Source organism: Pygoscelis adeliae, unplaced genomic scaffold (assembly GCF_000699105.1).
Source record: "Pygoscelis adeliae isolate BGI_AS28 unplaced genomic scaffold, ASM69910v1 Scaffold76, whole genome shotgun sequence".
In the NCBI taxonomy this organism is placed as follows: domain Eukaryota; kingdom Metazoa; phylum Chordata; class Aves; order Sphenisciformes; family Spheniscidae; genus Pygoscelis; species Pygoscelis adeliae.
The window spans coordinates 685,433-697,098 of record NW_008825111.1 but is presented as its reverse complement, the minus strand read 5'-3'; the positions used below and the strand labels follow the sequence as shown (position 1 = coordinate 697,098).

Below are 11,666 nucleotides of genomic sequence, written 5' to 3'. Positions count from 1 at the left end.
CCCGGGGTGAGCTCATTCCTGCGGGCTCCTTCCTGAAGTGGCAGCGGGGGTCGCGCTTTATCCGCGTAACGCCCCGAAGCGGGCTCTGTCACCTGGCGGCCTTGAAAGGGGGATTGCGCTTTCAGGTTTCGGCAGCGTTGAAGGAGGGACATGTTACTCCGACGGAGCTCTGCCAGAGGTGCCTTTCCCTCATCAAAAGCACCAAGTTTCTTAATGCTTATATTACCGTGGCGGAAGAAACTGCTTTGAAGCAGGCTGAAGAATCAGAGAAAAGATACAGAAGAGGTATGTTTGCTCCTACTTCTAATCCTTAAAAAGCTGTTGTGGAGGAGCTCTTGTGTTAGATGAAGCACCTTTTCTTTTTAAAGCAGGTGTATGCACTACTTGTTTGACTGTTAGGGGATGAGGCTTGCGGTTGAGGCTTCTGTGGGTGCATGCTCAGGGGTGTATGCTTGGCACCCAGTAGTGTATTGCCTTCAAAAATCAAAAGCAAAACGTGGACCAAACCCGGCACTGCAGATTAAATAGGCTCTGTGCTTCTCGAACAGCACTGCTGCTGGCTGCCTCTTCTTTCCCTCAGCAGTTTATTTTGAATTGGTAGCCAACGGTTACCATGAACAGGAAGATGCAGTGGTCTTTTGCAGGCTTGTTGACTGGGGTAGACAAACACCTGGCTCAGCCTATCGGGTTTTAAATTAAGAAAGCAAATGAAAATAAAGCAACTTTGTTAATTGCGGTTATTAGTTGGTGAACAGAATAGCATTCAGTCCTGTTATCTGTGGCATTTAGAGGCTGACAATCCTCATTTTCCTTTGCATTTCCTGGGAGACAGAAAAGGGAAATTTTCACCTAATAGGGTATTTGTTTTCCTTCCTGGGTGATACTTGGTGTCCTCTGGCAGCTTAAGAAAATTGCCAGCCAGAGTGTTTTGCTTCCTGACATAGGTCTCTTAATTTTTTTTAACTTTTTTTTCCCCTGGATGGTAGATAGTCAATCACCTAGGGAAGATTTTCCTTGCTTCAGTAATTTTTTTAGCTCATACCTCCTGTGTATGTTGGGTAGGCAGAATTTATGTCTCCCAGCCTAGGGATGGAGTAGATTTAGGCAGCACCTATGGCTGAAATAAGCGTTACATGGTCATATTTGAAGAGGTAAGCACTCCTTTGGGATAGCTAACCTATATGAAAGCAGCTGCCTGTCTTGCTCTGGTCTGCTCTGCGGGGTCAGGTCTGGTTTGGGCAGAACGCTTAATGCTAGAGTTAGAATGGAAGATTGTTCTTGAAATATGTAACAGACAGCTATCAAATGCTAAGCGGATAGCATTCTTGCTTCCAAAAAACACCCAAAGGGACATGTAAAATAAATGGTAATTGATGAGAAGACTATACATATAGCACGCTTTGCTTTAATCTCTGTTGTCTTTGCAATAATTCCTAATGCAGGTCAGCCGCTGGGTGTTTTAGATGGAATTCCTATTGCAGTAAAAGACAACTTTAATACAGCTGGCATTGAGACAACATGTGCATCAAACATGCTAAAAGGTACAGTAGAGCTTTTAAAGTAAAATCAGATCTCATTTCAGAGCTCTTGCTCTTCTTTTTAGAGGGTTTATGGAGTGGAGTTTTCCAGAAATCTAAATATTTTCAAAAAATGAGCTGAACTGATTTGAGAAAATACGTTTATCTAATTTCTCCTGCCAAGCTCATCTGGTATTACAGATGCATCTTTTTCTTGTGTAAGCACATTATCTCCTTTATTCATACAGTTGCGTGCTTTTAACAACGCAATGTTTATTATAGCCTGTATACTAAAATCGAATTGTTCTATAGTTCACATTTTGCTTCACGTTACTTTTAGGTCTACAGGAGAGCAGTTAGTACTGTTTGCTGCTGTTCTGTCTATCAAAATCCAAAGACAGTCTTCTTTTTTTTTCTGTTGATAATTGTTGACTTCAGTAGTTTTTTCATATGACTGTAGGAAGAGTAGACATTAACAATTCTTTTCTCTATATTCCTGATATACAAACACATTCTGTAAGGCTTTTTTTTTTTTTTTAATTTCCTAAGCTCCTTGTTTCTTTTAACATCCATAAACATTTCCAAGGCATTAGAATGTTTTCATAGTACAAGCAAAAGTAGAAAACATTTCTTATATCTGTTTTATTCTGCACAAAGTAAAACTGAAAAGTTTTGTGGAAGATAACTCAAGTAAATTAGCAGAACCCTAATCTGATTATGTGTTGGTTTTTTTTAATAGCAGAAGAAACAAAATACGACTTTGCTATTTTAAAAAGTGTTATATTACCCGAGATGCTTTTCCTTAAAGCACATTCTCAGACCCATTGCGATTGATTGCAATGTCATGGCTGAGAGTATTAGGAGTGATGTCCTTGTTGTTGCCGTTGAGGGTGGGGGCGGAGAAACCCCTGTCAATATTCGCAGAAGGAAATGGTTGCTACCTAGGCTCTCATGTAAGTGTCATGGTTCTCATCCTAGTTTATGTAAGGTGTAAGTGGTCAAGGGTGCACACGTTTGATCACAGGATAGTCAGTTAGTATTTAAGCTTGTGGTTAACCATATGCTCCTTTATCTCATGGTGATGGGAGATAATTCAAGATAGCTTAGCACTTTTCTGTAAAGAGCCGTTTCTCATTTCTTCTAATTTCAGGCAGTTCCTGCAAATTGGCTGAATGCAGTAATTTGCTACCCTTGTGGTAACTTGTTTATGTGAAGTCTTAGCTCCATACTCTAGAAATCTATAGTCCAGAAGTACTGGGCTGTAAGTTGTGGAGGAAAAAAAAGACATTGCAAACAAAACAGCATTTGGTTTACTTTTGCTGCATTTTGGAAATTACTCATGCTGTCTTGAAGCAAAATTTTGGCACTGTGAACTGACAATTCTTACGCATAAATAATGATAACTTTGAAGTGTTCAGAGTAGCTACTTCTAAATCAGCTGTATCACCAATCATTCTTAATTCTTCTGATTGTTTTCAGGTTATATTTCTCCTTACAATGCTACAGTAGTTCAGAAATTACTGGATCAGGGAGCTGTGCTTTTAGGAAAAACAAACCTAGATGAGTTTGCAATGGGGTGAGTGATGTTTATTATTTTTAATGTGTGATCGCACATTAAATAGAATACACACCATCTGTTCTGATCTACCTGTAATCCTTAACTCCTCTTTCTTTGAGGTTAGAAAATAATGAATACCCGTGAAGAGTATCTAGAGTTGCATGAATTTTTCCCTGAGTATGTATACTGTTGTGTAAACGATATAAATGCTGAGTTTTATTAACATAGTGTTTGACTATAGCTGTGTTGGAGAGGGAGGAAGCGGTACAGCCTTTGCAGAAGGCCGAGGATGAGCAGACTTCTTCCAGATCCAGTAGTACCTTAGTAGAATTGGTTCCACACTAGTTAATTGCTGCCTTTTTCTCTCTCCTTACTGGTGGTTTTTGCCCTTAGCTAATTATTATCACGCCCCTCCCCCCATGGCAGTCACTGCCTCTGCCAGTCAGCCACTGGAGTAATTTGTATGAGTACTCTCTGATTTGCCACAAACAGGCAACACTTAAATTGCCTAGGCTAATGTTGGTGACTTTTGTCAAGAGCGCGTTGGAAAATGCTCTCACAAATTGATTCTCCAGCAAATCGGTGAATGCAGCCAAGCTACGGCAAGGAAGAACATTGGGCCGTTATGGATGGGAGTCTCTGTCACCACAACTGTTGGGTCTGGAAAGGAATGTCTGGGACTTTAGTTACTTATGAGAGACAATAAGTGGTGTGTTTTGGTTTTATTTTACCTAAACCGAAGACAGGTTTGACTGGGAATTCAGATGGATGGAGTGGAAATACTTTGACTGTATTGTTTTAGATAAGGTCATTTCTGTGTCAAAGAGACACTCCTCAGACCGATTGTGCAGTATTACAACTGGTGTAAGTTCATTAAAGCACAGGATACTCCTAAAAAAAGCTTATCCCACCACTGGCCTCTCATCTCTGGTCTGTGTGTTTGCATGGTCTCTTATGCTAGCAGCAACACGGCTGCACCATGAGCTTGATCAGGGAGCTGATCCAGCTCAAAAGTAATGGTGTCTCAGTAAGGTTAGTTTTCAAGTGCTGTGTCAGCTGCCCACTCTGTCTGATGATTTGGCTAATAACACTGGCACCCTGGAGTCAGGGGGAACATGGGGTGGAAGTTGTGAGGAAGGAGGAAAGTACATCCTGTCCCCGCTTCTGGTGGCAGCTCACACTGCCACAAGCTGACTGAAACAAGTTTCTGAGAAGCCAGTCTAGCACTCTGAACCAGCGAACTGTGGCCTCAGGAGAGGGCTACAGAGTGAGTTATAGTGTATTATTTGCAGAGAAGTGCTTTTTTCCGCTGTTGCGGGGCTTTCCTCCCACCTTTAGCAGCACGGTTTTCCACGAGATTGTGGTAATCTTCTTTTGCCGTTTCCAAATGCAGGGTTAGGAAACCAGAAGACGTTTTGAAGCAGACGTGCAGCTTTACTGTTACATAGCTTAAATCAGTTTTACATTTTTGTGTTTACATTCTTTTCAGTGGCATTAGAAGAAGTTAGAGGTATGAGTTCAGGTTCTGTGTCAGAAAGGGCTGAAGACCTATAAACTTTACAATTCTGTGTAACATTGTTGAAGTTGACTGCACAAGGATTTACGTACACCAGTCTTTTTGAGTTGAAACTGAATTTGCTAGGATGAAGGATGAGGAACTGGATAAAGAAAAGAACCTTGGTGAATGCAGTGTGTCATCTGTCAACTTCTGTGTGTATTTGTCGTGTCTGACTATCTTAGATCTGGGAGTACGGATGGGGTATTTGGACCAGTCAGAAATCCCTGGAGTTACTCAAGACAGTACAAGGAAAAATCCGTCCCAAAATCCTGTTCTGAGGACGAAGAGTCTAACTGGGTAATAACAGGAGGGAGCTCAGGAGGCAGTGCGGCGGCTGTGTCATCTTTCACATGTTTTGCGTAAGAGGCTTTTTAAAATTGTTTTTTATTAAATGTCTCAAATATGTCAGAAGGTTTTAATTTTATAATTTTCTCATAATCTAGTTTGAAATGTGAGGGTTATTTGCACGGGCATGCAAGAATTTATTTCAGCATCCCTATTTTGTTTGTGGCTTATCATGAAGCCAGAATGAATCCATGTAGGCAAATTCAGGCATATTCATTTAAACTGTTATTCAGCAGACTGATATGACCACTTTGCACTGCATGAAATAAAATGATAATGGCAGTAAAGGAAGGACAGTTTTATTGTTATTCCCGCATACTCTCTTAAAATTAACGTGGGGTTTGTGACACAGCCTCTTCCTCAGTAAGTGCATTACACAAATACATGCTGAAAATGTAATTCAGCAAATTAGGAGATCCCTTAATTTGTAACAGTATAATAATCTTTCCTCCCCTCCTTTGTTTTTATAGCAGAGTTATGTAATAATACATGAGATTTGGGATCTAAAAGCTTTCATATCCCTGACTTAAAAGGATACACAGATACTTACTACAGAGATACTTACAAACTTGTCTGTTTTAAAAAGTTAAAGACAGGTTTAGTTTTTTGTAGGTTTTTTTTAATCAATTTAAACAAGCCGGAATTTTTTTTTTTACAATAATTATTATCTGCATGGAATAGCAACGCACTATTTAACAAATCAGTGGTCTATACTATCTTCCCCATCCAACTGTTAAAAGAAATCCGATCCTTAAAACTTTACACCTTTTATTTTATGCAGTTTTTAGAGCTACATAGTGGAGCACATTTTATAGCAGATGATTTCAGTTGTGCTATTAACTGGAAGGCGTTTAAGAATGCTCTTTAGTAATTGTGTCTTTGTTTACCCATAGACTATATTATAAGCGTCTATTTTATTGTTAAAATATTTTTTGCTAATGTTGATTGCAGCTTTTTTAAAAAAAATACTATGTTTTAATATACAAAACCCTATTTATTTTATGATTTTTTAAATTATACCTTTCTTCATCTCATGGCCCTTTGCTAGGATGTAGTCTGCTCAACATTTTAATACTGTTGAAACTGAACTCAGTGCAGCCATTCCCAAGGACTGCTGGTCCTTGTCCTGAGCCAGAATGGGCTGATCCTGATAGGGTCTGGCACCTTCTCTTATGTTGCTGGGCATGCTGAACTCCCATTTTGCACTGCTTAGCACTTTGTCAGATGAGGTAGGTTTTTCGTCCAGCTATTTTATTGCCTATAACCTATTGTATATCCACTCTATTAGTTTCTTTCAAGCATCAGGAATGCTGCCAGTCTTTGTCTTTTCAGTTTGAGATTTGGATGTACAGAAATGCTGCAAAATTGAGGATGTTCTATATCAACACAAAAGCCTTGAAAAAATTCCACTTCAGCAAAGTCAATTGAATTGGTTCAGCCATCTCAGAAACAGATGCCTATGGGAAAAGTCACATACCCACTTCAATAAAAATTATACCTCCTTCTGAAGTTTAATTTATTTTTGGCAAAGATTTGGATTATTTTTTATGTGTTTATTTTTTAAATGGTGCTTGAGTTAAAATTGTTAAAAATGAGAAGAGCAGGTTTCATTTCAATATGAATTTCCAATTCCATTACAATTTTTGAAATAAAAACTTCAATTTAGAAAGAACAAGGTTTCACCTGTGAAAGAACAAAAAAGAAGTCAACTTAAAAAAACCCAAAAAACTGTGTCCTAAAATTGCACCTAAGCTACTATAAGCTGGAAGTTCTGATGCTATGCTTTGTAGATTTGGAAACAGGAAAAACATCCTAGACTTTGAAAAGTATGCCCTGTTATTAGGGGCAAGAAGTGTACTGTGTCGCTATTTATTTGTATACTGGAAGATGCTGCTTCATGGAGTATTGGCTACTGAATAAATAAGATATCAATGTCTGAAAATCATGAACTAAATCACATGAGGCGTATCTTTCGGAGTCCGCAGTATTGGAACAGACCAACAGAGAAGGCAGAAGTAGATATTTAGGACCATATTCAGATGGCCTAAATTCTACTGGTCTACCTCTGCTTTCTGAAGAGAACTGGACTCACCTGATGGCTAATTCAGAGACCCGAAGAAAAACAAGAGAACAGATAAAAAATAGCAGACATAGGGAGCAGACTGAAATTTAGGCTGTGTGATTATGACGTCTAATCTGGAAGAATTCACACATTTTTAAATCCATGCATCTTGAAGCCATACATTTTTATTATTTGGAAATGTTCTGAATTACTTTACTAATGATAATCCTTTTGAAACTATAGAGCCTTAGGGTCAGACACAGGAGGATCTACGCGAAACCCTGCTGCTCACTGTGGTGTAGTAGGTTTAAAGCCAACATATGGACTGATCTCTCGCCATGGTCTCATTCCTCTAGTGAACTCCATGGATGTGCCAGGAATCTTAACCAGATGTGTGGATGACGCAGCAGTTGTGTTAGGTATTACTACTGCATATGTCTTTGTATACAACATATCTTTGTTTACAACATTGTCTCAAAAAAAATTGAATTCTAGCTACCCAGTGTACATTTTCCTGTTCTTCATATGTCATGTCATATTTCAGGTTCACTTGCTGGACATGATCCTAAAGACTCTACCACAATTCAGGACAACTTTAAGCCATTTGAACTACCCAATTTGACTGATGTCAGCAAGCTCTCAATAGGAATTCCGAAGGTAACATTTAAATCCTGTCAACAATTGTGGACAGGAACAGCAAATAGGACGCCTAACAAAAAAATATTTGTGTCTTGCCCACCACCTCCCAGTCTCTCATGATTTAAAACAGTGAAGACAGTACAAGAAGCTCCTGGAAAAGAGCAGTATGTGCTCTGTTGCCTGTGCAGGTGATTCGGAGCGAGCATATGCTAATGCTTCATCTAAAACATTTTGTCATCGTGGGAAGCTCTGTCAGGAAGTTCCAAGGGAAACGGGGAACTTCAATTCTTGGTTCTTTCTGTTGCTCTTTTATCAGTCACCTGTATAACCTCAAACAAGTTGCCCTTAGTGCCTTCTCACACAGTGAGGTTAGTACTGTTTTGTGCAGTGCTTTGAGATACTTGTCTAAATGGCACTGCGTTAATACGAAGCAGAATTTTAAAGGCAATTGAGTGGCACAAGGAGCTGTGATTCGCAGAGCTCTAAGGATTGAAAGACGATAGTAATCTGGTTTCTGATGTATGCAATTCAATCATGTTTGTAACTATAAGGATACTTGCAATTTAGGCACAACATTTGGGACTTCAGCCTATTTTCAGTTTAGTAAAGGCTCTGCCTTCAAAGAGACAATGTGAATAACATTTATTGGTTTGATTCTCAGTATTTGAACCTGTGCTAGAACAGGTATACCAAAAGATTTAATTTGGTAAACACAGGTGCCCGCTGACCTTAGGGGCAGATCCAGAACCATTCAGGATCTGTGAAACGCAAAAATTGTATGCCTAGAAAATTAATTAGCTGCATACTGTTTAGTTTTTGATAAATCTAAAATAGTGATATTGGTTAATTATTCGTATCCTTTGGACAGTTGTTTGCTACTGCTACAGATTATCCTAAACAGATACATGTGTATATTAAACACGGGTCATAGCTACTCAGAAATCAGACAGTATTATGACCCTGATATTGTGGGTTAGAACGAAAGCAAGTATCTTCAAAAATAGAGAATTTTAATAGAATATCTTTAACTCAGCTCTTAAACAGGAATGTAGCTTATCTAAGTCTTCTCCCAACCCCTTGATTGTAGTTCTTCTTTGGTGGGTTGTTTTGTTTGTTTCACTGGAGCATGCCAGTTGTCACTGATGAGCAGTGGCTATAACTTCTTTTTATCTTTCCTACTCACAGCAGCCCTAGTATTAGGATTTAAACCTGAAGAGTTTCTACCCACGAACTGCAGAGCAGTGCAGTAGTCTCCATGGATAGACAAATAAGTGGATAACTGGGCAATTTCTGCTTCAGAAGAAACTGCTGAAATTCCATAGTCTGCAACATGTGGGTTGATCCTACTGAGATGAGCATAATATTCTTAAGAAGACTGAATGCTGTTAATTTAATACTGTTAAATTGTATAATATTTAGTAGATGCAAGAATCTTTAATAAGTACTTTAAATCATATAGTGGTGAGGTAATAGTTTCAATGTATTTTTAGCAAGGAGTGTTTGCGTTTTGGTTGCCATTAGAAGTAAACCGGTATGTAAAATCACTCCCTTTCTTGTTTTTCTCTAAGGAATATCACGCACCAGGGCTTTCTAGTGAAATTCTGGCGCTCTGGTCAAAGGCTGCTGACCTCTTTAAGAATGCAGGTGCTAAAGTAGTTGAAGTGAGTCTACCGCATACTCGTTACTCAATTGTCTGCTATCATGTGCTGTGCACAGCAGAAGTGGCATCAAATATGGCCAGGTTTGATGGACTGGAATATGGTAAGGCCTTTGAAAAAACTTTTTTCTCAGGCAATAGAAACATTGCTGGATGCCATTAAAAAGTATTAGTTTTAATAGATACATTTCTCATGGTTGAATGCTTGGTGTTATTTCTCCAAGATGGTATAGAGTAAAAACCCTGTCCAAATAAAAGAGAGTAAATAAACACATATTTTAGTATATTTCACTTCGAGACACGTGAGTGTCTGGGCTTAAAATCTGTTTAATATTTCTATAGTAAAACAGGAATATGCTTTGTTGTTTTTCTAGAATAGTAGCATGTCAGACTGCAGCAAACAGTGGCCTATTATATTACTATGTATAACATTACCTTATGTTGTTAAATCTGAAGGATTACAAAAAGTACTAATTTACAAATTGCTTTTTCTTTTCAGGACACCGTTCTGACATGAACAAGTCCACAGAAAGTATGTATGCTGCAACACGACGAGAAGGCTTTAATGAAGTTGTAAGAGGAAGAATTCTGTCAGGAAACTATTTCTTGTTGAAACAGTAAGCAGAACATCTTGAAACTCAAATTTGCCAAGTTAACAATTTTTTTAAGCAAATAGTGATTAATTGTTCATCATGACATGAAAAAAAAAATTCATCCTTACACTAGTAGCTATGTGTATTATTATTATTGTTTAGCTATGTAATACCTAGTGAACTGTTAATAATGAATGAAAATGTTTTCCCTTAGTCTTACCAGTGAGCATCCTGAATTAAATAAGTAAATCAGTAAAACAACTTAGTGATTTCCCCCCCCGCCCCCCACCAGAGTATTATTGGTACCCATTAGTTAAATTAAGCAAAAATCTATCCTATGGTATGACATTGAAGTCATACTGAAGTCATTACTGTCATCGTGTTAGAAGTTCTGTAGCTGTTAATCTCATTAGAACTGCATAGAAAAACCGCTGGTACATTCTAGTGAGGTCTTGTAGAGAGAAAGCCAGAAGATACGGCAATTAAATTAACTATAGCTCTTTGCCTCAGTATAGGAAAGGAAGGCACTGCAAAGGTACTGAACCGATGTCTTTACAGAAGACAGGTTTTTATCCAGCTCGTGTAGAGAAGCTGGTGCATGGATCAATTTGACTTTTTTTCTTAGTTTTCAATCCTTATTATCCAACAGTCGTAATTTATGTTAGTAAAAGTGCTGGTTTTCGCTGTCTTAATTTGTTCGGATACTAACAGAAATATTAGTCGTGTAATCAGTCTCAAAGCAAGTGCACTACAGAAGAGCTCTGTCAGCAAGAGTATTCATCAGATGCGACTTCTAGTTGCTCTCAGAGACAGGAATGTTGTCAGTCAGTATGTAACAATCAGCTTTTATGGAATGCCGGTATTCCTGCCAAGTGTGTTCCTTCTGGTTACAACTGTCCAGATCAGCTTTCCTAAGGCTGCTTTAAAATTCATGTAGTTCATCCTTCTGTGAAGGAATACACAATTGGCTTCCATCAAGATTGAACAGGAGAGTCCCCTGCTCCCGTCCACAGTAAATTACTTTTGAAGAACAGAACCCAGGGTTCAGAAAGCATTCTTAGAATAAACAGCAGAGAAGAACCACCTGTGTCTCCTGCAAATGTTACATTTTACAGATTATTTTTATCTTGCTTTTGAAATCTGTAAAATAACTAGGTGATTGTTCAGGAAGCAATGGAAGCTTGTCAACATCGTATCGGAATTAACAGAGAGTATGTGTTTGATTTAACTGTATTTCTTCACTTTTTTTTTTTAAACCCAAAATAGTCTTTCCAGCTTAAAATATGGTTTGAGGTCCTTCTTGTTCCTTCTACTGTTTTTCTGAAGTTAACAGCTAGATGATTTCAGAAATGATTGTAGAACAAGGACTAACTTCCATGATAAAACTTCTTAACTTGAATCTGCTGTCTATTATTGATTATAACCATTTTCATTGCAGTTTTTCAGAAACATAAATCTTTAGATTACTCTTAACAAAATGGCTTTTGGGCAGTTTCAGTTGTTTTATCTACACACTCTGGCATGTAGCAGTTGTTAATACCCCCTTCCCTTTTTTTTTTTTTAAATAGCTGTGGTTTTAGATGGCAATTACTTTTGAAACTGAATTTCTCTGAATTTAAGGATTCCACATTTACCATTTCTGCATATGAAGTTAAAAGGAACAATAGACATAAAGCTGACTAATTTGTTTCTGCTTCAGAATTGTGTAAAGACAGTTTAGAAATCCAAAGACCACAT

General features: G+C 38.2%; 1 protein-coding gene across 1 annotated transcript in view; it reads left to right on the top strand.

Annotated features, from left to right (window-relative positions):
* Positions 1–11,666, top strand: part of QRSL1 (glutaminyl-tRNA synthase (glutamine-hydrolyzing)-like 1) — a 15,103-nt gene that overhangs the window by 1,477 nt on the left and 1,960 nt on the right. Inside the window, exons 2-9 of the mRNA XM_009327936.1 lie at positions 39–285; positions 1,443–1,541; positions 2,997–3,093; positions 4,816–4,992; positions 7,284–7,459; positions 7,585–7,697; positions 9,248–9,440; positions 9,836–9,953. Of these exons, the coding sequence (XP_009326211.1) occupies positions 39–285; positions 1,443–1,541; positions 2,997–3,093; positions 4,816–4,992; positions 7,284–7,459; positions 7,585–7,697; positions 9,248–9,440; positions 9,836–9,953 (1,220 nt within the window). The remainder of the gene's footprint in view (positions 1–38; positions 286–1,442; positions 1,542–2,996; positions 3,094–4,815; positions 4,993–7,283; positions 7,460–7,584; positions 7,698–9,247; positions 9,441–9,835; positions 9,954–11,666) is intronic.